At 43.7% G+C, this 24,160-nt stretch overlaps 1 protein-coding gene across 5 annotated transcripts in view; it reads right to left on the bottom strand.

The window, feature by feature from the left end:
- Window positions 1-24,160, bottom strand: part of ADGRF5 (adhesion G protein-coupled receptor F5) — a 102,507-nt gene that overhangs the window by 24,126 nt on the left and 54,221 nt on the right. For all 5 annotated transcript variants that reach the window (XM_059701496.1, XM_059701494.1, XM_059701493.1 and 2 more), the window contains 7 exons: window positions 13,906-14,076; window positions 10,694-10,867; window positions 10,459-10,565; window positions 8,564-8,622; window positions 7,409-7,551; window positions 4,075-4,296; window positions 2,924-3,127 (listed from right to left, as the gene is read on the bottom strand). In XM_059701496.1, coding sequence (XP_059557479.1) covers window positions 2,924-3,127; window positions 4,075-4,296; window positions 7,409-7,551; window positions 8,564-8,622; window positions 10,459-10,565; window positions 10,694-10,867; window positions 13,906-14,076 — 1,080 coding nt within the window. The remainder of the gene's footprint in view (window positions 1-2,923; window positions 3,128-4,074; window positions 4,297-7,408; window positions 7,552-8,563; window positions 8,623-10,458; window positions 10,566-10,693; window positions 10,868-13,905; window positions 14,077-24,160) is intronic.

Below are 24,160 nucleotides of genomic sequence, written 5' to 3'. Positions count from 1 at the left end.
CTTTATCTCTTCCTCATGCTATTTGGCTGCAAAACTAACATTTCAGACAGCGCACAAGCATGCACAATAACATAAGCTTAAAAGCGTAAGTGGGGCAATTGGGAAGAGGAGACAAAGAAGGAAACGGTGGAATCTGAGGCTGTCCCTCCCTCACCAGTCACTCGGTGCTCCCTGCCGTCACAACTCTGTCAGCCAGGCAACAAGGGGCTGACACCCTCTAGTAAAGATACAATTGCTTTATGAGTAATCTGCATGAGACGAGCCAGGAAATTGGGTAGGCAGGGCCAGGAAGAAGTTTATGAACTCATTTGGGAACCGTCCTAGCTTGTGGGCAAAAGGGAATTCGACTTCATTATGTTTTAGCATCATGCCCCCTGAGAAGAGCTATGGTGACACTCTCAATTCTGTTGCCCTTCAATTCCCCCAACTTGTCAATACATTCTTGCACAGTCAAAGCTAGTGTTGGATATAGAAAAATGAGAAGCCATGCTAATAATAATAACTATTTTTACCTCTGCTATTACTACTCCTAGTAGCAGCATTAATACTACAGTAGTCCCTCTTTATCCACAGTTTGCTTTCTGCTATTTCAGTTACCTGCAGTCAACCACGGCCTGAAAATATTAAGAAATATTTTGGAAAATTCCAGAAATAAACAAATCATAAATTTTTATTGCACATCATTCTCAGTAGCATGATGAAACCTTATGCATGCTGTATGTAACAGTACAATTAGATATTTAGAGAGAGATCATATTTACATAATCTTTATTACCATATATTATCATTGTTCTATTATTAGTTATTATTGCTAATCTCTTACTGTGCCTAATTTATAAATCAAACTTTATCATAAGTATGTATGTCTAGGAAAAAAACAGTATATCTAGGGTTTGGTACTCTGCACAGTTTCAGGCTCCATGGGAGGTCTTAGAACATATACCCGTGGATAAGGGGGGCTACTGTATTACTTCTGATACCATTATTATTAATATCATAGTTGGTGTCTGTTGATTTGAAAAACTGCAGAAATCCCTCCCTATTCAACAGACCCTCTCCCCTTAAAGCTAGAAATTCTACCTTTGCTGATCACTTCTTTCCGTCTTATTTCTTGCCAGAGTGTTTTGAAAATAACACTGTGTTTCTGAGAGGAGGTAACACATTCAGTTTCAAATGTTTGGGGTGAATTAGTCAGCTAGATTGTTTCTTACTGGCCTGGAAAAATGGTTTCTGAATCACCTGAAGAACTTGGAGCAAAATTGCTGCAGAGAGGGGGCAGTCAGGGTGGGGGAGGAAGGGCAGGGTGCCCAGAGCAGAGGCTAAACTCATCAGAGAACTGATTTCTGCAGCTCCCCAGGCGGCCAGCCCTGTGACAGGAAACCCATTGTTCTGAGGCCGTTGGGCCCGCACTGGGCATGGGGACTATCTGAAGAAGTGGTGGCCACGGAGAGGTCTCTGAGCATCTGCACCGCAGACTTCCTGGCTCGTCTGCCAGAGGGCGATGCTTTTCACCTCTCACCCTGGAGAGCTTATGCGCTTTCCCAGGAACTTTGCAAAGTCTTTCTCCCAGCTGGCGGTTCCTTCAGGATGCCCACACCTCCTCTTCCTTCACAATCAAGGAAGTGACTATGCGGACCAGTGTCAACATTCCAGCACTTACCAGATGCCTTTCCCATTCTTCTGGGGGCTTTAAAGTCCAATACAAACAGCAGCTGAGATGGGCTTTACAAAAGAGGCGTGCTCAGGAAGAGGTGCGTGCCAATCGATCATTATTTTGTATTTCATAATTTAATATGGTCGGATAGCAAAGGCTTTGTAAAATAAAGTCTCCACCATCACGGATGTATTTCAAGGGGGGAAGCCACACTTCACTGGAATGATTTTTTTAGGGTAAATATGGACACTTAATACTGTCATTTCTGAAGGGGAGGGTTGGGTATTGTTATATGAGGGCTTTAGGCGGAAAGCAGGCTCTGCCTCTGTGCACACTGCCGGGTCAGTGCGCCCCAGCCCTGGCCCACCAGGCATGGGAAGAGAGTTTGGCCCAGATAAACACCGGTCTTGTGACACGCGGCTTGAAGTGAGTCCCAATCCTTTGCCTTTTCCTATTGTGACAACAGTGACTAAGTCATTTAATTTGGATCCCAATTTCTTTTTGAAAACTGCATGGAAAAAACCCTCCAGCTTCCAACTTGTGGTCAAGTTTAAAATGTGATTAAAAGTAATAACATGTTTGTTTGTTTTTAAAAAAATTGGTTTATCACAAACTGCTATGGCAAACAGAGTTAGTACTGCTATTTTAATTTATTAGGAGTAGGATTGTCATTCACCAGTGTAAACTGGGGGGTGGGGGACTTCAGTTAGATCTCAGATCTAAAATGAAAGCAAACAGTTCAGAAATGGACATGAGACAATTGAGAGGTAAATAGGCCTACACAGGGAGATAAAAAACAAACAAACAAACAAAAAAAACAAAACAAACAAGCAAACCGGAGACACATAATTAGATAACATAGAAGAAACTGTGGATAAGAAGGCAGAGAAGTGAGAAGAGACATGGAATGAGAAGTTCCAAGTCAGACTCCAAAGCAAAGGTGCTGACCTCACCCTTCGCTCTTTGCTGAAACTGGAAAGGCTAGGAAGGTGGGACAAGCTTCTCCGTAGGCAGCAGCCTTCATGGACCTAAGTCATCATATCACTCCTCTTGGATCTTCTCTGCCAGGATCTTGACGACCCAAGCATGACACATATGCACATATGTTTTTGGAATTTTGTTCTTGAATGGCTAAGCGAGGGGTGGCATCAAGCCTAGTACTTTTTCACAGTCTGAAGTCTAGAAAGAAACGCCCATCGGACATTTCCTCTCCCACCCACGGCATCTCCCATATTTCCTTGGCCATGAAAGGGCACCCGACATTCTTACCTGGAATGGTGATCTCCCCCTCCTGCTTCCATTCCACTTTGCTCCAGTTCACATTGATCTCACTGCAGCAGTTCAGGGACACGGGACTGTTGTCACACGTCACCTTCATGTCTTCACTTGCAAAAATTCGGATGGGGGTCACATTAATCTTTTTTCTGGACTCATATTCAAAAATATCCATGGTCAGTTTGCAAATATATTCACCTGCACGGAATACACGGAAGCATTCGTTACTATGAGTTGATTGCTATTGCTACTTAGGAGAAGGACAGCCTCGGGGCATGTGTCATGACAGTGCTTCGAGAAACATCCTTTTCAAATGCATCTGAGACTTGGTCTAACAGCCCTGAAGGAACGTTCAGGAAGTGGGAAGGCCAATGAAGGTACTTCTGATGGCACAAGGCCATCTCACTCTTGTTTCTTACTGGTAAGTAAAACGTGTGGGGGTGACAGAGGTGGGAAGGAAACACAGGAAAGCCTTGGAGAACTGGAAGACTGGGTAACTCTGGCATTCTACTGAGCTCTGTGGCAAAATCAGAACCCACAAAGATGTGATAGCACCCAGGTGTCTGCCACCCAACATCATTCACAGAAAAAGATCCCCCTGTTAGCCTCTGGACTCTCGGGGGCTTATTAAATTCTAGGATGTCAGGTTTAAGACTTGTGCTCTGAGGGTGCTGGGGAGAGGGGCAAGGAGGGGCAGGTAGAAAGGATTGCAGTAGAGGACAAGGAAATTTTGAGGGGAGGTGATGGAAATGTGTACTCTCCCAATTAGGACGATAGTTTCAGAGCTATACATAGATCAAAACTTACTAAATTGTTCGCTTTAAATATGCACAGTTATTATATGTCCATTCTACCTCAACAGAGCTGTTTTAAAATTTTAAAAAATTAAGAGCATAAGTCTGGTTTTTTTGTGTCAGGTTCCAAACTCCTAAGTTTCAGTAAATGTGGAAAACTGTACTTGTCTCCCAAGACTAATTTGCTTGGCTTGATATGCCATGGTATTGATTTTTCAATTTGGAAAAGTCGAGCTTGGTGACTCCTTTTTGAAGATGAAATGCTCTCTACACGTTCTTAAGTCTGTTTTCTCAGAGCCCTTCATCCCTTCCCCCCCCCCCACCCCAGTGAGTTACTGGGCAGACACCCACCCGCGTCCCCCAGGGTGATGTTGAACACGGTGAGGCGTGACACGGAAGTCAGGTTGTTGAGCACGGTGGTGTACACCCAGAACCGGCTGCCATTCTGGATGTTGGCGTGCCTCCCCACGTGGTGCCAGGACACGTTGGAGGACAGAACGTCATTTTCGCACACCAGAGTTACCGTATCCCCTTCAAAGATGATTTCTGGTGTGACAAAGAACCTGGTTTCATCTGGAAACCCAAAGAAAACAATTAGTAGGGTTCCAAAGCAAATAAAGGCAACTACTACTACTACTCACCAGACGCCACTCCACAGGGTTCTCAGGAAGTCGCCACAGCATCTCATCTGTGGTGCTCCCTAGATGGAGGCAACACATCCTCCTCCCTCCATCCCTGGGCAGCTGTTCTCTGCGGCCCAAGGAGTGAGAGCCCACCAGTTTTGCACGACTGGGGACACGACTTCCAGTGTGGGGTCTTTGCACACTTAAGAGTCCCCAGTGGTAGTAATGGGGATCCCACGTATATTTTTAATATTTCAAATAGTCTGGCAGAAAATTGCAAGCTACCTTGGGAGGTGACTTAGGGGAACAGTGGCTATTGTTATTGTTTTCACAGTAAAACTCGGGAGAGCCATTGCATGAAATAATCCCCTGGATAGAGACACACAATTTGTTATTTCTGTATGTCCTTCTAAGGTGGCCCTGTTTTTACACAACAGGAGGTTCTCCCTCTAAGCTGTGTCTTGTGCATGTCTCTCCTGCAGTCCGTGAGGGGAGGGGTTGGAGGAGCTGGGTCAGGAGGCACTATGAGCCTCTTTTGCACGGGCTACCTGCTCAGACCAGACTTCTCCACACTGTGAACAGGGAACTCAAACACCATACAGTTCATTTTGGGTGGTCGATGTTCTGCTCAAAATGTCAAGGTATCTAAATATTTCTTACCGTTTATTTTAGGTTCCTCTTTAGGTTTAAGATTTTTAAAAAGCACATTCAACCATTAGGAATCAAGGCCACCTATGAATAGTTAGCACAGTGAACTGGCTTTGAAGTCACACACACTTGTGTTACTTACTATAGTCCTGGAGCAAATTATTTGCCCTCTCTAAGCCTCCATTTCCTCACCTGTAAAATGAAGATAGTAATATTTGCCTCAGGGAATATATACAGATGAAATATGTGGAACACACAGGGCTTACCATAGAAAAGGTACAATAATAGCGCCCTCTTTTCATTACTATCGTTGCTAATAACTATGACTAGTAAAACCGCCAGGATCATATGGTTGTATAGAACGGATCATAAATTTATTGGCAGTGATTAAAGAACGGGATGTCTAGTTAACGGACCCTGCTGATTAATCAAGGATCACCAGAGGGTTAACATATGACAAAACCAATGGAACTGTTCTAAAGATTGCCATCAGCTTTTTGTGTTTCATAAAGACAGATTTAAAAATGGGTTCCTGCCCTAACTGGTTTGGCTCAGTGGATAGAGTGTCAGCCTGTGGACTCAAGGGTCCCAGGTTCCATTCTGGTCAAGGGCATATACCTTGGTTGTGGGCACATACCCAGTAGGGAGTGTGCAGGAGGCAGCTGATCGATGTTTCTAACTCTCTATTCCTCTCTCTTCCTCTCTGTAAAAAGTCAATAAAATATATATTTTTTAAAAATGGGTTCCTGATACCAACTCATTCACTCAGCATTTTTCTTTCTTGTTCTCTTCCTCTCCCCTGTCCCTCAGACACAATTTTGTAAAAGCACGCAGTCACTCGAATTTTTTGATATTTGTATTCTGGGTAAACACCGCCAATACTATGGAGAGCAGGGCGGTGTCTGCGCACCCCATAAGTTCATGTTTCGTGGTCTAAGGCTGAGTACATCACAGACTCACATTCTGGTCTGTGAAGGAGGACAGAGATGGATGTAGATCCTTTGCAGAGAGGGGAGTCGAGTACCATTCCCAATGACTTCATTGTTCTTTGGAATAATAAGCCATGGATACTAAAGCACCTTTAGTTCTGGACTGACAGCCACTGATCAGTAAGTCTGCTGCATTTTATTCACTTAAATGTCTGACTATCTTCAGCGCAACTGAAATTTTGGGGGAAAAATAATAATACTTGAAGAACACCTATGCAAGAAACTACTCCTCTCCTATTCCCTCAGAACAATAAATAAACATAACTTTTCAGGGGTGATATTAGGGGTGAAGATGTGGCATTGCTAAAATTGCTTCTGTGTGAGTCCACACTTTTAGGACACTTATTCCCCCCCCTTTTTTTTTCAACTTTCTGGGTTTCATTAGTTTGTTCTGAAATTTTCCCTTATTTATCCTGAATTTTTATTTTGCTATTTTATCTTGCATCTGTTGCAGCACTTTCTTACCATTGTGTATATCTCTTTCAATATTTTTTTAATTTTTTAAAAAGATCCGCTGTTAAAAATACCAGCAGAGACTGTAAAGAGAAAGAGCACAAACCTGCTGTGAGGACAGCCTAACCGCTGAGAAGGGCGCCCTTCCTCCCAGTTGTGCCCTTGGCCCTCTTTGCTCTGTCCTCCCCCACGGTGGACCACGCTGCACCAAAGAGGAACTACCTTTACTTGGGAACCATGGGCCTGTGCTATCCAGGACATCTACCGGCCAAACTCCGGCTGCCAAATCTCCGCCCAGCCAGCTCCCCTTGCTACCCCTTGGGCAACACCTCCTAACACAACAGAGCCCAGCACTGTACCCCATTTGTAAAACGTAGGAGAACATCTAAAATCCCAGGACTCTCACCACTGTTAAAATGTGATCCAAAGCAGGGGTTCTCAAACTTTCCTGGGCATCAAGTCGCCTGGAGGGCTTGTTGAAACAGATTGGCCCCGCTTGGTCTGGGGTGGCCCCAGCAATTTGCATTTCTAACAAGTTCCCCTGCGGTGCTGATGCTGCTAGCCTGGGGCCACACTTTGAGAACCACTGCTCTAAAATAACAGTGGCCCCCTATTTAATACCAGGGCACTTCATGAATATCCCAACCTGCACCACCATGTTGGTTGTATTTTTTGGCTATCTTGGGCCCGTTACAGTAATTTTTAAAACCCATAATGGCTCTGTGGCCCCTTTGCAAAATCTCTCCCCTGGCAACCTCTCCCCTAACTACAGTGAATTAGCTTTGTTGAGAGGCTCTGCACCAGCCTAAGGCAGGGAGATGGCACATAGACCTCTATGCTGGGGACCGGAGACTCTCCTCACAGGGGACATAACAATGTAATTTCGTAGATTTCGGCATAAAAGTAAACACCCTTGTCATATCTAAATGGAATCATTGCACAGGGGGGAAAAATGTAGCAACATCTACTTACTACTAGTCACTGCTTGGAAGGAAGTGAAGTCCATTTTGTAGGTCTGATTGAGGTTCTGTGTGACCAGCTCATTCGCTCTGTGCATTACTCCAGGGGATGGTGTTGTAGTTCTGATTTCATATGCCACAACCACACTTCCGGGCCTGGGCGGAGACCACGCAGTTCAGTAAAGCAGTGACTGACCTGGAAGAGTCTAGAGGAGCGGTTCTCAACCTGTGGGTCGCGACCCCTTTGGCGATCGAACGACCCTTTCACAGGGGTCGCCTAAGACCATCCTGCATATCAGATATTTACATTACGATTCATAACAGTAGCAACATTACAGTTATGAAGTAGCAACGAAAATAATTTTATGGTTGGGTCACAACATGAGGAGCTGTATTTAAAGGGCCAGAAGGTTGAGAACCACTGGTCTAGATCCTTATGTTTTTTTTGTATGAGAAAACAAAACGGCAGGAAGGGTTCACTGATCTCAATGTGCTTTCAAACTCTAATGGAAAGCCTGAGGCAGGGCGTGGACACTCCACTGTATGCAGACAGGTAACATAAATAACAAAATAGCCAGACAGGGGTGAGTGAACGAATCACATAAACTGGCCATAGAGTGGCAGCCACATGCAGAGAGTTGTCATACAGCCATGCTGGCCCAGGGTTACCAGGGAAGCTTAATGTAAGTGAAGCAAAAATCCTCACTGTCTCACATTCTTAAAATTTAACATTGGCAACCAACTGTTTGAAAAACTGTGTAAACCCTCTCAGGTCGGCCAGGGTGCACAACCCTAGGGGCCACCACCCACATTGCAGCAGCCTGCACCTGTGGTCCTGGCTGGCCAACTTTTCTTGACTTTTCTTTTCATCATTGTGTGACATTATTTCACTTTTGTATTTCTGAATTCCCTAAACTACAAACTTACCCCATATCTTTATAAAGTTCTTGTGTGCATAGAATGAACACGAGTCCTTTTTCACCTTCCTTCTAAGTAGCTGCCTCTGTAAGGACTGAGCTACAATTCTCAGTATTTCGGCCACTTTCAGCCCCAGCATTCTGCCCCTGTTGAGTGTCCCAGATGACGCCCCTCTAACGGGCTTTTCCTCCTTCACTGATGTGTTGGTCTGTGCCATTAGATAGAAATGACCCCATTACAGCATTCTTACCTGAACCCTGTCACAGTCACCAATTTGAAGCCAGGTAAAATACTGTAACCTTTCCGGAACTGAAAAATAAAGCAGACGGTGTCGTGTAGCAAGGTCAAATGACAGAGATGTCAAAGATTAGAAACAGGATAAAATGCACATATTCCTGTTCACCCAGAGAGAAAGCTCCTCCCGTGTATGTTGTTAGCTCTGGCATCAGCTGATCTCTGAAGAAGTCATTCCTATTATCTACCTCTGAAATTCTATGTTCTCTAAAAAGCAAACACCAGGTTAAATGTAGAAACATTTACTCAGGAAAACAACTAGGAAAGAAAATGGGGGGCCTTGCCGGTGTGACTCATTGGTTGAACCTTGGCTCATGAACCAGGAGGTCATGGTTGGATTCCCGGTTAGGGTGCATGCCTGGATTGAGGGCTCATTCCCTAGTAGGGGGTGTGTAGGAGGCAGCTGACCAATTATTCTCTCTCATCATTGATGTTTCTATCTCTTTCTCCCTCTCTCTTCCTCTCTCTAAAATCAATAAAAATGTATGTATTCAAGAAAAAAGAATATGGGAGAGACAGCATGAAGGCAGAGAGAGCCATTGAACCCTAAGTGGGAAAGAGTGGGAAGGAAGGTTGGATGAAACCATCCTAGACTGCGTGTGGGAAGGTTCGGGAAGGCCTTCAAAGAGGTCTATATCTGGAAGATGTAGACCTTCTGAGCTCATTCATTAGCAGTGAGCAACAAGCACTGTCATGGCCGTCAGAGGCAGCAGCTGGGGCCCTTGGTCAATTACATTCCCTGCAGTTGGAGATCTAGGAGGCACACTCTTAAGGCCACCGCACTGCCTCATGCCTCACTTAACATATTGCAGTGCTGCTTGAGCCAATGTGGTTTATGATGATGTTTTTACCAAAGTTTGTTCCTCTGAATACCAACCCTATAGGAAATTCAATTTGACTCAAGTCACATGTACAGGACAGATGCGATGTGCAAAGCACTCTGTACCAGGTACCTGCATGGGGGGATCCAGAGTTTAGTATGTAACTCTCTTCCTCAAACATACATGATTTTGCATGTGGTTGTGTGTATGAGAAGGACTCTCATGCTGTGTAGAACTATTACATGCCAGATAGGTAAATCAGATGTCCAAGAGCTCTACGGCATCAGCACTCTAACATGGCACCCATGGAAAATGATAATATTTGTGTGGCATACCCAGGTCAGCTCCTGGCCTGAAGCAGGAGCTCAGCTGCCCAGAGAGTTAGGGAAGTGATTATCTCAGGCTACCGGTAATAATTTGTGCCATACCAGTTGGGGTGGTCTATTCCAAATAAGTTAATTCAAGTAAAGCATTTAGGTTTAGATAAAGTCATCCAATGTAATGCACTGACAATAGTGTCTGGCACAAAGTTAACACTAAGGGAATAGTCTCTATTTTCACGGGAGTAAATTTAAATCTGGCTTAAGTGTAAAGGCCTCTGAACTGTTAACATAGAGTGATTTGGAACCCTCTCTGCCAGTCTTAGGCTGACCTGCCCAAAAGATGTTAGTAGTTTCATCCATGTGCTGTGTGAAGACAAATAGAAATGTACCATCAAGTGCTTCTAGATCAAGCTCTTGGCTCTCTGAATGAGTTTCAGTTAGTTTACCAGTGTGTCACCAAATCATATCTGAATGAATTCTATTCTAAAAAGAAGTCCCACCTGAAGGGCAAGAGGATGTCCAATCATCCCTTGAACACTGTTTGATTCGAGCTCCTCTGAATTCATCATCCCAGAAGTACAGGAGTAATTTTAACATCCACATTCATAAATTCTGACAGATCCAAGCAAACTATCCACAGTCAATGCAATAGATTTAGTGCAGCCCAAAGTTTGTTTGGTTCAGAGGCCCGTGAGGCCAAAACCTACCGCTGTTTCCAAGTCAGTCTTGTAGGATCTATAGAGGGCAGAGGAGGTGTTCCTGAGGTCCTCTTGAAAGCCCACGTTGAGTCTGACTGACATTCTCAGGGTTATGTCTGAAAAAGGGGGCAATATTTAAAAATCTCATGTTAGCCTTTAAGAACACACAGGACACAGAAACATTTGCTTGATCTGATACCAAATAGCCACTCAGCAAACAAACATTTAATGAGCAGTTACTTACCTCTCTGGAGCTGGCAAAAAGGTCCATTGGGAGGCAGCCCTTTAAGGCAATTGCAACGCCCTGCAGGGGCACTGTCATGCTCTTGACAAGTGAGATTGTGAAGGCACTGTTCCTGAGGCCACCTGTAGCCTGACTCGCAGGAGCACCAGATTTCATTTCCAGTAGGTCTGCAGACTATCGTCAACCAGAACAGGGAGGAGAGAGAAGATGGTCACCACTTTTGCATTTATAGACTGCAAGTATAGACTAACTCCATATTGCCCTTCTGAGAAGTTCAAGAGTACTGCATGAGATTCCCATGGCTCCTGTATGTATCACCATGCTATTAGGCCTGAGCATCTAAAAGATGACTACTCCAACTAGCTCAAGGCATGCCTACAAAGGTGATACGAGAGATTTCTGACATCCAGTAGCCAGCCCCCAAGATGGGCCCTGACTATCCCTGCCTCTGGGTATTCACACTCTCAGATAGTTCCCTCTCATATTGTACTGGGGTTGGTCTGTGTGACCAATAGATTATAACAGAAGTATTACTTCTGAGATTAGGTTATAAAGACACTCTGGCTTTCACTTTGGTGGCTCTCTCTCATTCTCTCTTGCACCACTTGCTCTGGGGGAAGCCAGCTGTCATCACATGAGACTATGTCATGACATTTCACAAAACCACAGAGTGAGGAACTGAGGTCTCCAGCCAACAGCTAGTGAGGAACTGAGGCCTGCTGGGAATCACATGAGAGAGCTTGGAAGCAAATTTTCCACCCCTAGTTGAGCCTTCAGATGACTGCCCCTCTGGCTGACAGCTTGACAACTTCATGAGAGACCCTGAGCCAGAGCCTGCTAAGCTTTTCCCAAATTTCTGCCCTTCAGAAACTGACATGTTTGTTGTTTGAACGCTACGTTTTGGGGTAGTTTGTTACACAGCAATAGATAACAAATGAAGAGTACAAGCAAAATTGTGCCTTTTACATTTCATGTCAAATGTGAGCAGCCCAAACAGACTCTGATACTAAGGGGACACTGAAAAGAGAGAGCTGAATTTATTTCTAAAACTGGACCAAAGTCAAATCACCAGGAGCTGTTTTTTTCTGCAGACGGGCACCTGGGCAAAGACTCAGCAGAGTGACTCTCCAAAAGAAAGCCGTGAGATAGGAGGAACAACTGAGTCCCAGTGAGTCCTGGATGCTGATGCAGCCCTGTGCTCTGGAAGTCATGAGAGCTGAGCAGAAGCTTAGGGATCAGAGGGTGTCCAGGCTGCTGGTGAGGGTGGGGATCATTGGTGGGGGAATCTGAAGGGAGCCAAAAAGACCCCCTTGTCAAAATCTCTCTTTTACTGACCTGAAATCCCACTGCGAAAGCATTTTTTTGTTTGTTTTTTGAGAGGAATGTGAGCGTAGTATTTGAAGAACTTTTGACGCCCATGTAAAATACAAACTTGCTTTAAGAGGATGACAAAAGCTATCATCACCAGACCGCCTACCACATTCCAGGTATTGTTTGGTGCTTTACATACAGTCTGGCCCTTAGTTTTGTTTGCTATTATTAAAAAATGTCTTCCTTGAAAGGATCATCAAGTAAGCTGTTGGAAGGATGGGCAGGGAGAGGCATGGGAAGAGGGGAATGGAGGAAATTTGGGGGTGCTTAGATATTAGTTTCATGTTCAATAAGTCTAATCTTCATTGCCCATCCATCACATCCACTCCTTTCTGAGGTCAACTCTCCCCAGCTTTCCCCTCTGGTCCTGAGGTCCTTGAGCCACACACTCTCTCAGTTAACTATCAGGAAGTTGTCACCCCTTCAACATGTGAATAACCAGTCTTGCTGGCAGGATAAATTAAGCTTTCCCAGGGCATTCGCATCTTAAAAGAGAAACTTGCTAATTTAAATTGTAAATTTGTTAACCCAATTTGTAAACTTGGTTAACAAATTTCTAAAATGGCATAAACAGTGGAGCCCCTGAAATCACACCTCCTCTAACAGAGCGAGACAAACCTAGGAGACTGTCTTAATATGTCTATACTGAGTGTACATAACATTAGCTCACAATGAAAGTTCAAGTGTTAACAATCACAACCTGTTTGACAAAAATGAACGACTTATATTTGATACTTATTGGTACATTTTGTTTACTAGAGTAGCTTTCTAGTACTCAAATAAATACCAAAGTTTTCCATTAAAAGACTATTGGGAAGCAAAACAAAATTGACTAAAAATATATCAAATTATTAATTTTTCCCATAAATAGGGGAGACAATTTTAGATGCAGATCTGTACTGAGTGGAGACAGAGAAAGATGTTTCCTATCTTGCTCCAACATAACTGGTTTTGTGAAATGTTCTACGGAAGAGTCCTTTTCATAAATACATTTGAGGAACATTGTGGGTGACTCACAATGCATTCGATCAGAGAACCTCATGGTAACTCAAGGAAATTAACGCTAATGCAGAATTTGGTGGGGAATGGAATCCAAAGAGAGCTTTAAGGCAGCTCTTTCAGGTTCAAGCAGCATATATTAAGAGCTAAAAATTAATATGCAGACTGACACTGTGATAGACTCTTTAAAATATTAGAATTCAAAAAGATTTTTAAAAATAAGAATTTTATTCTTGTTACTATTTTAGAATAAAAAAGCCCACATCTTAGTGCTTTGCAATTTACAAAGCAGTAACCTTGTATAACATAAAGGGCAATCACATCTCACAGCTGCTATGGCATAGAGGTGATGGTCCCCTGAAACATAGGAGAGCTAACATGACCTTGGAAGGGAGTCAATGACCAGAAAGTCCAATCCCATAGTCTGGGAGGTCCTGCTTAATGCCTTACTGCTGACCTAGGCATGTACCTGGTTCCTATTTCCTGACCTATGATGCCAAAAAAAAGGGAATTGCTACGTATCAGTCTCCTGAACTCATAACTTGCCATATCCACTGATTGCCCAGGGTAAGAGGATCCAGTAGTTTTCATGGCCATATCTTGGGACCACTTTGTGACAAGCAACAAACAAACCACTAAGTAAACATGCGGTCACCATTTAAAATAAGCAAACTGGCTGCAGAGTTTACCAACAGGGATTTCATCTGGAAGGCAACGAAGTAATAAAATCACAGGTCAAGCCTGTTGGGTCATTGCACTTGCCTACTCAGTATAATTTGCTCTAATGGGAGGAGCTCAGAGAGCCTAATCCTTCATTCTGAAGCAATGGGTCTTTTACTTACCTGTTGTCACCTCTATGCTCAAAATGTTGGCAGCGGGGTCAGTGTCATTGCCTTGAATTGGGAAACTGAGGCTGTTCAGGTAAGCTTTGATAGGATCCAGGAAGGAGGCATTTTCAAAACTGATCTCAATATCAACAGTGTACTCTTTCGCTGTAGGATGACTCGTGGCAACTGAAATGAAACGTAAGAAGGGCTGTGAGAACTTAACTGTGGGTGGTGGAGGGAGAACACCGTAGACATTTTAGCACTTAAAGGTGGTGACAGGAACATGTGGATGCTGGACACATGCACATCTGCCTTTAAGAATTTCTAGAAAAGCCCTGGCTGATTTGGCTCAGTGGATAAAGTGTCAGCCCATCGACTGAAGGGTCCTGGGTTCGATTCCTGTCAAGGGCACAGCATGCAGGAGGTGGCCAATGTTTCTCTTTCTCTTTCTCCTCTTCCTCTGTTTCTCCCTCTCCCTTCCACTCTCTCTAAAAATCAATAGAAAATTATCCTTAGGTAAGGATTAAACAACAACAACAACAACAAAAGAATTTCTAATAAACTTTTTAGATGAAAAGAAGAATTTGTATACTGACCACCACCAAGTCCCTCTCATGGTGATTCTTCTCTACAACTTTACTATTTAAACCAAGAAGGCAACTGACCTGTCTGGTCTCAGAGCAGTGGTCTCTGGCCATTTAAGAGATTCACAGGCTAAGCTCAGGACTTGTCCTTTCTCTCTGTTCCCACACCCTTCTTCGTGTCCAAGGCCAAGGACCTCCGTGTGGAGAATGAACTGTGATGGGACAAGAATAGAAGCAGAGAGACCTAGCACGCAGGCTTTGGCAACAGTCTTGACAGTAAATGCCAATACATGTCCTGACTCACCAAGATGACTCAATATGTTTCAAACACCATTGAATTGACATGCATGTATTTTGAGAGCTGGACTACGCAAACTTGAGACCTCTGGGAAAAGTCATCTAGCTAATTCCCTTTGCTCCTAGCCTGGCGTGGCTTTCGGTTTTTACTCTGTGTTTCAGAATATGATAGGTGTTCCACAATAGCAAAGTTGGCAAGTTGGAAAGTAAAATGAAAGCGATCTTCATTGTTTTTCCAAATTGTCTTCAGGCTGGCTGACTGGCTATCATTCTAGATGCATCTGGTCCCCAATACATACATGCCCACTGCAGGCAGGGCAGACAGTATATGTGTATCTATATGTCTATGTCTATGTCTATGTCTATGTCTATGTCTATGTCTATGTCTATGTCTATCTATATCTATCTATATTCTTTCATAGTTTCCTATATGACATCATGTCTAGCCCACTAGCTGTAAGCTCCTCAAGGACAGGAACTGTTTCATTTCTCATGGCCTTACTCACCCCATCTGGCCTGGGGTCACCGCATAATAAGTTTAACCTGTGACTCTGAGTTGAGTCACAGATCCACCTCTCTGTCACTGCCGGAATCCTTGGCTCATTCTTGGTTGAAATATATAACTGGAGCAGAAGCCATAGCCTAGTTAGAAGCTAATGAACAGCCTTCAAAAATTAAGAAAATTTTTTACAGACACATTGAGAAGGCAAGTTGTGTTCTATTTTATTTTGTCAGTCAAGTAAGAAAAAGATAGGTAAATACCTACAAAGCAATTACCTTAAAATTTAAGTTAAATCTGGACCTATGATGCATATTTTACCATACAATGAAAAATTCTACGTCTATTTTCTAAGAGGGCAAAAATGTCTCCCATAAAATTGCAAGATTTGCTTTCAATGTTTCCAAGGATTATTTATGTGAAACACTAAAGTAGAGTAAGTTTACTATGGGAAATTCCAGTTGATAAATGTTTATGGTAGAAAATCATCATGTTTGTTTACTTACAGTTACAAACTATGTTTGTCTTAGCATTTTGGTTTAAGTCACCAACCTTGTTGAGAATTATTTCATTTTTGGCATCATTCAACTTAATATAATTAACACAAACTGTAAAAATGCAGATTTTCTTAAAATTAAGAATGCACTTTGCCCTGGCTGGTGCAGCTAAGTGGTTAGAGCATTGGCCCACATAACGAAGGGTCTTGGGTTGGATTCTCATCCAAGGACACATACCTGGGTTGTGAGTTCACTCCTCACCACTCCCAAGTTGGGGTGTGTGCTGGAGGCAACCAGTCAATGTGTCTATCTCACATAGATGTTTCTCTCTCCTTCCTCCTTCTCTTCCACTCACTCTCTCTGAAAAGCAATGGAATACATATCCTCGGGTGAAGATTAAAACAACAAAAAAGAATGCACTTTAAGGTGTATTTTCTCCTTATAAAAATATATTTCCTGCAGAACAGGTGACTTTTAAAACCCAATCTCAGTCTGTCATGATACTATGCTGTTGCTTCAAATTTCCTGGTTTTCTTTTTTTTCTGATTCTCTAATGGTTTTGCAATGAAAACAAGCTTCGGGGTGGTGGTCTGGGAGACTGCTTATCTTAATTTATGTGATCTGAACTCTAGACACAGTATGTTGCCCCTGGGGACATCTGCAAGGAGGGCAGGTCTTCCTTAGAGCACATTCTTTTTCCTGAAAAGTAATGCAGCAATATTTATACCCTCCAGAGGACTCCTAGCTCCAGGATCCTCTTTGCTGTGGTCAGTCGAATCTCCTCCCATGAATGTAAACAGGATTTCCTGGACGGGAGCTGCTTTTGAGATGAATGAGGTCTATAACAATCCCATACCCCCCACTTCATCATCCGCATTGTTGCATCCCAGGGTCTGATCACAGCATAATGTTAATGTCTGTCTGAGGGCCCTGTCTACCTCCCACCCATGAGCCCACCACTCTATGCTCTTTGCAGACTTAATTGCAGTACAAGCATGGGCCTGGAAAGCACGTGGTGATTCATGGATGTCATCACTCCCCACTGAAACCAAGGCAGTGAGTTCTTCCACTGAGATCTTCCAGGGAGCTGAGCCAAAAACTTAAAATGCTAAGAGGAAAGTTCCTGTGCCTCTAGCGAGTCCCAGTCTATGGGATCTGTGCAACTACTAATAAGAGCACCAGTCTCTAAGGCCCTCTGTCCCTTATCCACCTTTTATGTTCACTAACTTCTAAAGGAGTTTCAGAGTAACCCTTGGCCCGAGCATCACTTCTCCCTGATCAAAGACTGGTAAGTAAGAGAATCTCTAATAGAAAAGGAAACATCTTCTCCTTCAAAATGGCCAGTTCTTCCAAACAGGCTGAAAAAATAAATAAAGAAATACCCTAGTAACTCAGAAGGCTTCGGGCTTGCCATTGGGAATCCCCTATTCCAGTGTCGCCCACACTTGACTGATGATTACACCCACGTAGGGAATTCTACACACGCACAGATATGTTGGAGCTTCAGCCTACGTGAGCCAAAGTAGAGTCTTGATGGGGGAGGCCCAGAAATGTGAATTTTTCCCAATTCCCACAGGTGCTTCTAGTGATCAAGCAGGTTTGGGATCTAACATTTGAATCCAAATGAAGAAACTGAGAAGGTGATCTTGGAGAACCAATATGAACCCATAAGTTTGTTCTTGGCTTTAGCGTGGCTTTTTGTTTTCAACACCGTCTGCTGGTGCTCCTATGGGGGAACAATCGTGCAGTCTCCAAGCCTATCTGCTTACTCTTATTTTTCCTCTTTTGCTTTGAGAGAACTGACACTTGCTCACCTCTTTCTTCAGGGATACCGAATAGATCCCAGGTGATCATAATGACAGTAACACTAATAACAGCGGCTGCCATTTATCCATTACCTGCTGGGTTCGAGGGCTATGAGAACAGTATGCAAACCCCCATTTTGCAGATGACAAAACTGAAACTATATGGACAGCAAATTTTAGAACTTGGATTTGAAGCTATATTTTTCTGACTCCAAAGTTCACTTTATTTTAACTATATCCTGCCATGACTCAAACAGGAGATGATAATAAAAGTGCCCACTTTGTACATCTTAAAGGACCATAAAAATATGAGGTATTATTGTTAAATGTGTCTTTGGGAAATGTGCAATTCCCAAAGTATGTTTTGAAATAATATTAAATTCAAAGGCAAAATTATTAATGATAAATGGAAGAATTAGCTAAAACTTTGCTCCATTTGAGTCAGCATAATAAATGTCTTAGAAATCCACAGTGAGGAAAGACACAATGACCCACCGCCATTGAAATTTGTGGATTTTGGCACTGACCCTTGCTCAGTTGGTTTGTTCCTTGATTTATCTATATATATAACAGCCTGATATGCTAAGTGTCTGACCATTCGACCAGTCGATATGACGCGCACTGACCACCATGGGGAAAATACTCCTACTGGTAGGTTAACTTGCTGCTGGGGTCCGGCCGATCGGGACTGTGCAAGACAGGCCAGACACACCCTGGAGCCAACCTCCTGTGGTCCCTCCCTGGCCTCTAAAATATTTCTTCTAATTAATTTCCTTTCAATGTGCACAAATCCATGCACCTGGCCTCTAGTTGATTTATAAGTAACATTACTATATATTAAGTGGCTACCTCCCAGGCACTGTGCTTGGTGCTGGGGACACAGGGCATATTCTGCTCACAGCCTCAGACAGGCCTACAGTTTGAATAGAAATGCCAATCTCTGCCTCTCCCCTGTCCCAAACCTGAGGACTTGCAGGAAAGTGATTCTTCTGTCCTGCCTCAGCTACAAGGAACCAGGGGGAGCGCAGGGCTGTTCCCCCACCCCTCTGTGGGTGTGTTAAGAGGCTTCCATACTCGTCTGCTGCCCCTGGGCCACCTGATTCCAGACAGTTTAAAGTGTTTTCTTTTTCTTGGCTCCTGTGCCCTGGTGTTGTTTGTCTGAATTTTTCTGACTCACCGATGCCCCAGTGGAAGGTAGCACATTCCAGGTGTCACCGTGTCACAGATGGAGGCCTATCTGCAGGCCCAGAAGGCACAAACCAGCCAGGATTTCCCCTCTCCTTCCCCATAAATCACTGCCCACCACACGGCACTTATCTTAAAGAGACCTTTCTGGAAAGTTGGCCACAAACTGAGACAAGCAGTTCTGTCTTAGTCACAGCTGTTAAAGCAAACAATACTACTTTTGCCCGGCAACTCTAATAGGAATTATGGCTTCTCAAAAGTCAGAGCCAAATTAGATCCATAAATTAATCTCCCACCTGCAAAAGAATGAAGGCTGCTAACTTCACCCAGGGGACATGAGGTTGGGTGTGGCTTTCTCTTGAGCAAAGAGGACAGTGCATCTTTATCACTGGGTTTGGCTCTCTTGTTTCTCCCCCATCGCTCTGTAGCAGGGAAATATTAAGCGATGGCTGTTTTTCTGTTTTCATGGCATGTTCTAGTAGGTAGCAATTTGGCAGCATCATAGTCAAAGTTCTCCCTTTAGATTTTAGAAAGGTTTGTTCTCATAGGGCTCAACCACCAGAACCCCTGACTCTGGCTTACCTGGCAGGTGTGGATGGAGGAGAGGGGGAAGCACAGTGTCGTAAAACACTGGGTTGTGCAGTCTGGGGAAACGAATCCATTCTACTGACTAATCATCTTCAAAGGATGAACCAGATCTGCTGTAGACTTTTTTTAAAGGGGTGGGGATGAAATGCATTGTTCATTCCTCTAATCTATGAAAATCATTGGTGCTTTGCTTGAGCCCAGATCAAAATGTTTGAAGAAAGAAACTTTATTTTTGCAACTTAAGGGTGGTTTTTATGCTTGAGACATTTCCACATGCCATGTATATTGTAACTCCTGCAGTTCCATGCCTCCTGCTTGTGTAGCAGTGTATGGTGAACACATGAAAGAGAATGTGTGTATGTGTCTGTCTTTTTAAATATGTATAAAGCTGTTGTTTTCACTCCATGTCACTATGTGATATTTCATATGTATGGTTATACTGATAATAATGGGTTTTGTAAGTTTTTTGACTATGCATGAATAATAATAAATGTGTACGGCTGGCATGGGTAAAAAAAAAAAAGTCAGCCTCATATAAAGTTCTTTTCTGAGTGCAGGGAAGACAGTGGTCCCACTTCTCCTTGCTCTACAAAGGGGCACCAAGAATCATGGGATGGAATCTTACAGGCCAGAAACATAGGTTGAGAACTACGACTCTTAACTCTGAGCATGGACTTTGAGCCAGAGAGAGGTGTGTGGAATGCCTTCTTACCTGGGCAGGCATTAACCGCTGTGAGCCACATTTTGCTCATCTGCAAAGTAGGAGTAATATTATCTCTGCAGAGTTGCTGTTAAGGAGTTGGATACTGAATGCAGATCCCTAGCAAATTGTCTGGCATATTGTAACCATTCTGAAACAGCAGATAGAAACAATAATACTGATTTTTAAAAATGTAATGAGCCCTGGTGGTGTGGCTCGGTTGGTTGGAGTGTCATCCCATGTACTGAAAGGTTGCTGGTTCAATTCCCAGTCAGGGCACATATCTAGGTTTTGATTTTGATACCCAGTGGGGGTGCATAAGGGAGGCATCTGACCAATGTTTCTCTTTCACATCAATGTTTCTCTCTCTCTCTCTCTCTCTCTCTCTCTCTCTCTCTCTCTCTCTCTCTCTCTCCTCCCCTCTCTCTAAAATCAGTAAAACATCCTTGGGTAAGAATTAAAAAAAAAATTAATGATTCTATTCTTTGCCAGTGTCTGCTGGTAGTTTAAGCAAAAGTTGCTATTTCCATTAGGTCTCAGCTTGGAGAGTGTTAAACAAACAAACAAACAACACTAATCAGAGATTGAAAGAAAAAGCACTCCAGGTATTAAAGGTCAACTCTGAAACCAAACTCAAACACCAGGCTGAGAGCATCCGGCCTTTCATCTTGCTCTGCCACCACCGGGGCCTGCTCGGAGCACTGCCTGCCACCTATTATCACAGGAAAGATTAAAGCCATGAAAACCCTCAAATCTGTCTCTCAACCTGGAAAATGTATAGCATTTCCTGGACCCAGATCAAAAGGACCCGCACACCCGGGCTGCCAGGGCTGCAGAAAGGCACAGGCGGCCAGCAGCCCAGGGAGGTAGGAGCCTCGCTCCCACTGAATAGGTGTAAAGGTAAGCTCCCGTACAGGGTTAGGACATCCTGGATCTCTTTTTTTGAAATGTTGTCTCCTACCGGTCTTTCCTTTTGAAGCTGAATTAAAACCAATGAGGACTCTTCAGCCCAGGGCTGAAGGTACATTCCCAGTCAAACTTGGAAGAAACCTGGTGTGGACAATTTCCTAAATCGACATAGGGGACATATTTGTGTGACTTCTTACCAGTAGCTTCGACTTTCAGTCCCCTATGAAGATTACCCTTAAGACTACATTTCAAGTTTGTTGACAAACCTCCAAAATAAGATGTTCGTTCCCACTCCCGTTTCTACCTGTGGCCTCCACATCCCCCAGGCACCCAGGCTTGTGCTCCTGGGAGTTCACCTGGACCATCCCTCCCCCTCACCCCCACATAGGATCTGTCTCCAGGTCCCTTTCGTCCACTCCTCAAAATGCCATTCACCAGGGCTCCCTTTCTCCTTTCCTGTCTCACCCCAGGGGCTGGAGCCAATGACGGTCCGCACTGCTGAGCCTCCTCGCTGGTCTCCCGGGCAACCTCCTCATCCAGTTCACTTAGCCAAACCCTCTGGCTGGCTCTCCCTTCAGATGGCTTCCATCAGTCCCACCTCTCTGCCGGCCTCTCAGTCTAGATAGAATCTACTTCCTGGTGTCATCAGGACATAGTTCTTTGACCCCTTCTTATTTCCTTCTGTTTTACAGGCAGATGTGCACTCATTCCTGCTCAGGCCTCTGGGGCTTCTGTGCAGGCTTCTCTTCCCAGCAGAGTCTTACAACAGTTTTCCTAAAATGCTGACTCCTGTGTGATGGCATTCATCCTGACTCTAGTGGTTACATGGGAACTTCTCTGAACCAGGGCTATTTCAAGCTCTTTCTAATACAGTATTGTTTTTCTTAAAATATATTTTATTGATTTTTTACAGAGAGGAAGGGAGAGAGATAGAGAGTTAGAAACATCGATGAGAGAGAAACATCGATCAGCCGCCTCCTGCACATCTCCTACTGGGGATGCGCCCGCAACCCAGGTGCATGCCCTTGACCGGAATCGAACCTGGGACCTTTCAGTCCGCAGGCCGACACTCTATCCACTGAGCCAAACCGGTTTCAGCCAGTATTGTTTTTATATGTAAATTAGTTGACTTTGTTTTTAGCAAATAAAGTATTAAAACAAACAAAAACAAATAAACCCCCAGATAACCCAATTAACATTTAAAAAAATAATATGTACACAATATTGTTTATTCCCCTCCACAATGCTATAATATAATAGAGGCCCAGTGCATGAATTCTTGCACATTGAAAGAAAATTAATTAGAAGAAATATTTTAGAGGCCAAGGAAGGACCACAGGAGGTTGGCTCCAGGGTGTGTCTGGCCCATCTCGCCCAGTCCCAATCGGCCAACCGCAGCAGCAAGCTAACTTATTGGTCAGAGAGTCTGTCCCCTGGTGGTCAGTGCACATCATAGCAACTGGTTGAATGGTCGAACGGTCGGACACTTAGCATATTAGGCATATATATATATATATATACATATATATATATGTGTGTGTGTGTATATATATATATACATATATATATATATATGATGTGTGTGTGATAAATGTGATACATATAGTACTACATATGTAATACATTATTTGGTATACATATCTATTTCTATGTATATATGTGGTTTTGTGTGATAGATGTGACATATATGTGTGTGTGTGATATAAATATATATCAAGGGCTCAAGAAGTTATATAACTGAGCAAAATGAGTTAGGAAAAAGTCCACAGTGTTCTCAGAATAAATATGAGTATTGATCCAATCTTTAAAGACAATTCTATCCCAAGCTCTAAAGACTTGGTCCAGTGTCTCAAAAGAAAATTTCTTTTGAGAATTCTCTTTCTCTCGGAACCACTGTTTGAGTCTTTCTGGTGTTAAGGCTCCAGAAAGGGTGCTGCGCGTATACATGAAAGAGAATACCACACTGAGAACCAGAGCGCAAGGCTTTCAGCTCGCTAACTTCACACACCAAGCAGAACAGACACCTCCGTGTGGCCTGTGCTGCATGTAACCCTCCTATTGCTTCCTCTCATAGTCACGCTATTAACTGCAACTCACGTTTCAAGTATCTGTTGCATAGTGCCTGGGCCTCTCCATGGCCCTCCCTTCCTTCCTTCCTTCCTTCCTTCCTTCCTTCCTTCCTTCCTTCCTTCCTTCCTTCCTTCCTTCCTTCCTTCCTTCCTTTCTTCCTTCCTTCCTTCCTTTCTTCCTGTTAATCCTCACCCAAGGATATTTTTCCCATTCATTTTTAGAGAGAGTGGAAGGAGGGGGAGTGACAGAGAGAAACATCGATGTGAGCCTGCAAATGAGGTATGTGCCCTTGGCCAGGAATGGAACATGAGACCCTTCAGTCTGTGGGCTGACGTTCTAGCCACTGAGTCAAACCAGCGAGGGCTCTATGGCCATTTCTTATTTCAATCATTTAGTAAAAGTACAGAGGCCAATCCATCTCCTGCAAATGGCGAGTTGAGTGATTAACAAATCCCAAAGGACTCTGGAGGCGTGAGAGCACAGAGGACCATATGTAATAAATGGAAACGAGGTTTTCATGGTGATTTATCATCATGAGAGTTTTTAATAAAGCATGTCTGGAAAAATTGTGGAATGTCAAACCCTTAGATGTGGAAGCAGTTTCCTCCCCAAGGGCTAACCTCTCGTGCTGTTGCCATGGGTCACAAACAGCCGCGGGAAGTGCAGGAAGATGTTACTTTTAAAGCTGTGGGTCCCCCACTGTCCCTGGGGAAGCGGGCAACCAAGACCTAGAAGAAGCTGGCAGGAACCTGGAGCTAGAACTCACCCTTTTTGAACTCACTGATTTTAAAAAGTCTTTCAAATTGCTGCATGGGGGCACCTGTGGCCCTGTGCCTGTCACAGGGGGCAGGAAGTGGGGGTAGACATAATGATGCTCTTTTTATTTTATTATTTTTTATTTTATTTTTTTTCATTAATCCTCACCTGAGGATATTTTTCCATTGACTTGTAGAGAGAGTGGAAGGGACTGGGAGAGACAGAGAGAGAAACCTTGATGTGAGAGAGACATCCATTGGTTGCCTCCTGCACACACCTGAAGCAGGGCCAGGGATCAAGCCTGCAACCAAGGTACGTGCCCTTGACCAGAATCGAACCTGGGACCCAATGCTCTACCCACTGAGCCTACAGGGCTAGGG

The sequence above is a fragment of the Myotis daubentonii genome, chromosome 6 (assembly GCF_963259705.1).
Source record: "Myotis daubentonii chromosome 6, mMyoDau2.1, whole genome shotgun sequence".
Classification (NCBI taxonomy): domain Eukaryota; kingdom Metazoa; phylum Chordata; class Mammalia; order Chiroptera; family Vespertilionidae; genus Myotis; species Myotis daubentonii.
This window is presented reverse-complemented; position numbering and strand designations above follow the sequence as displayed.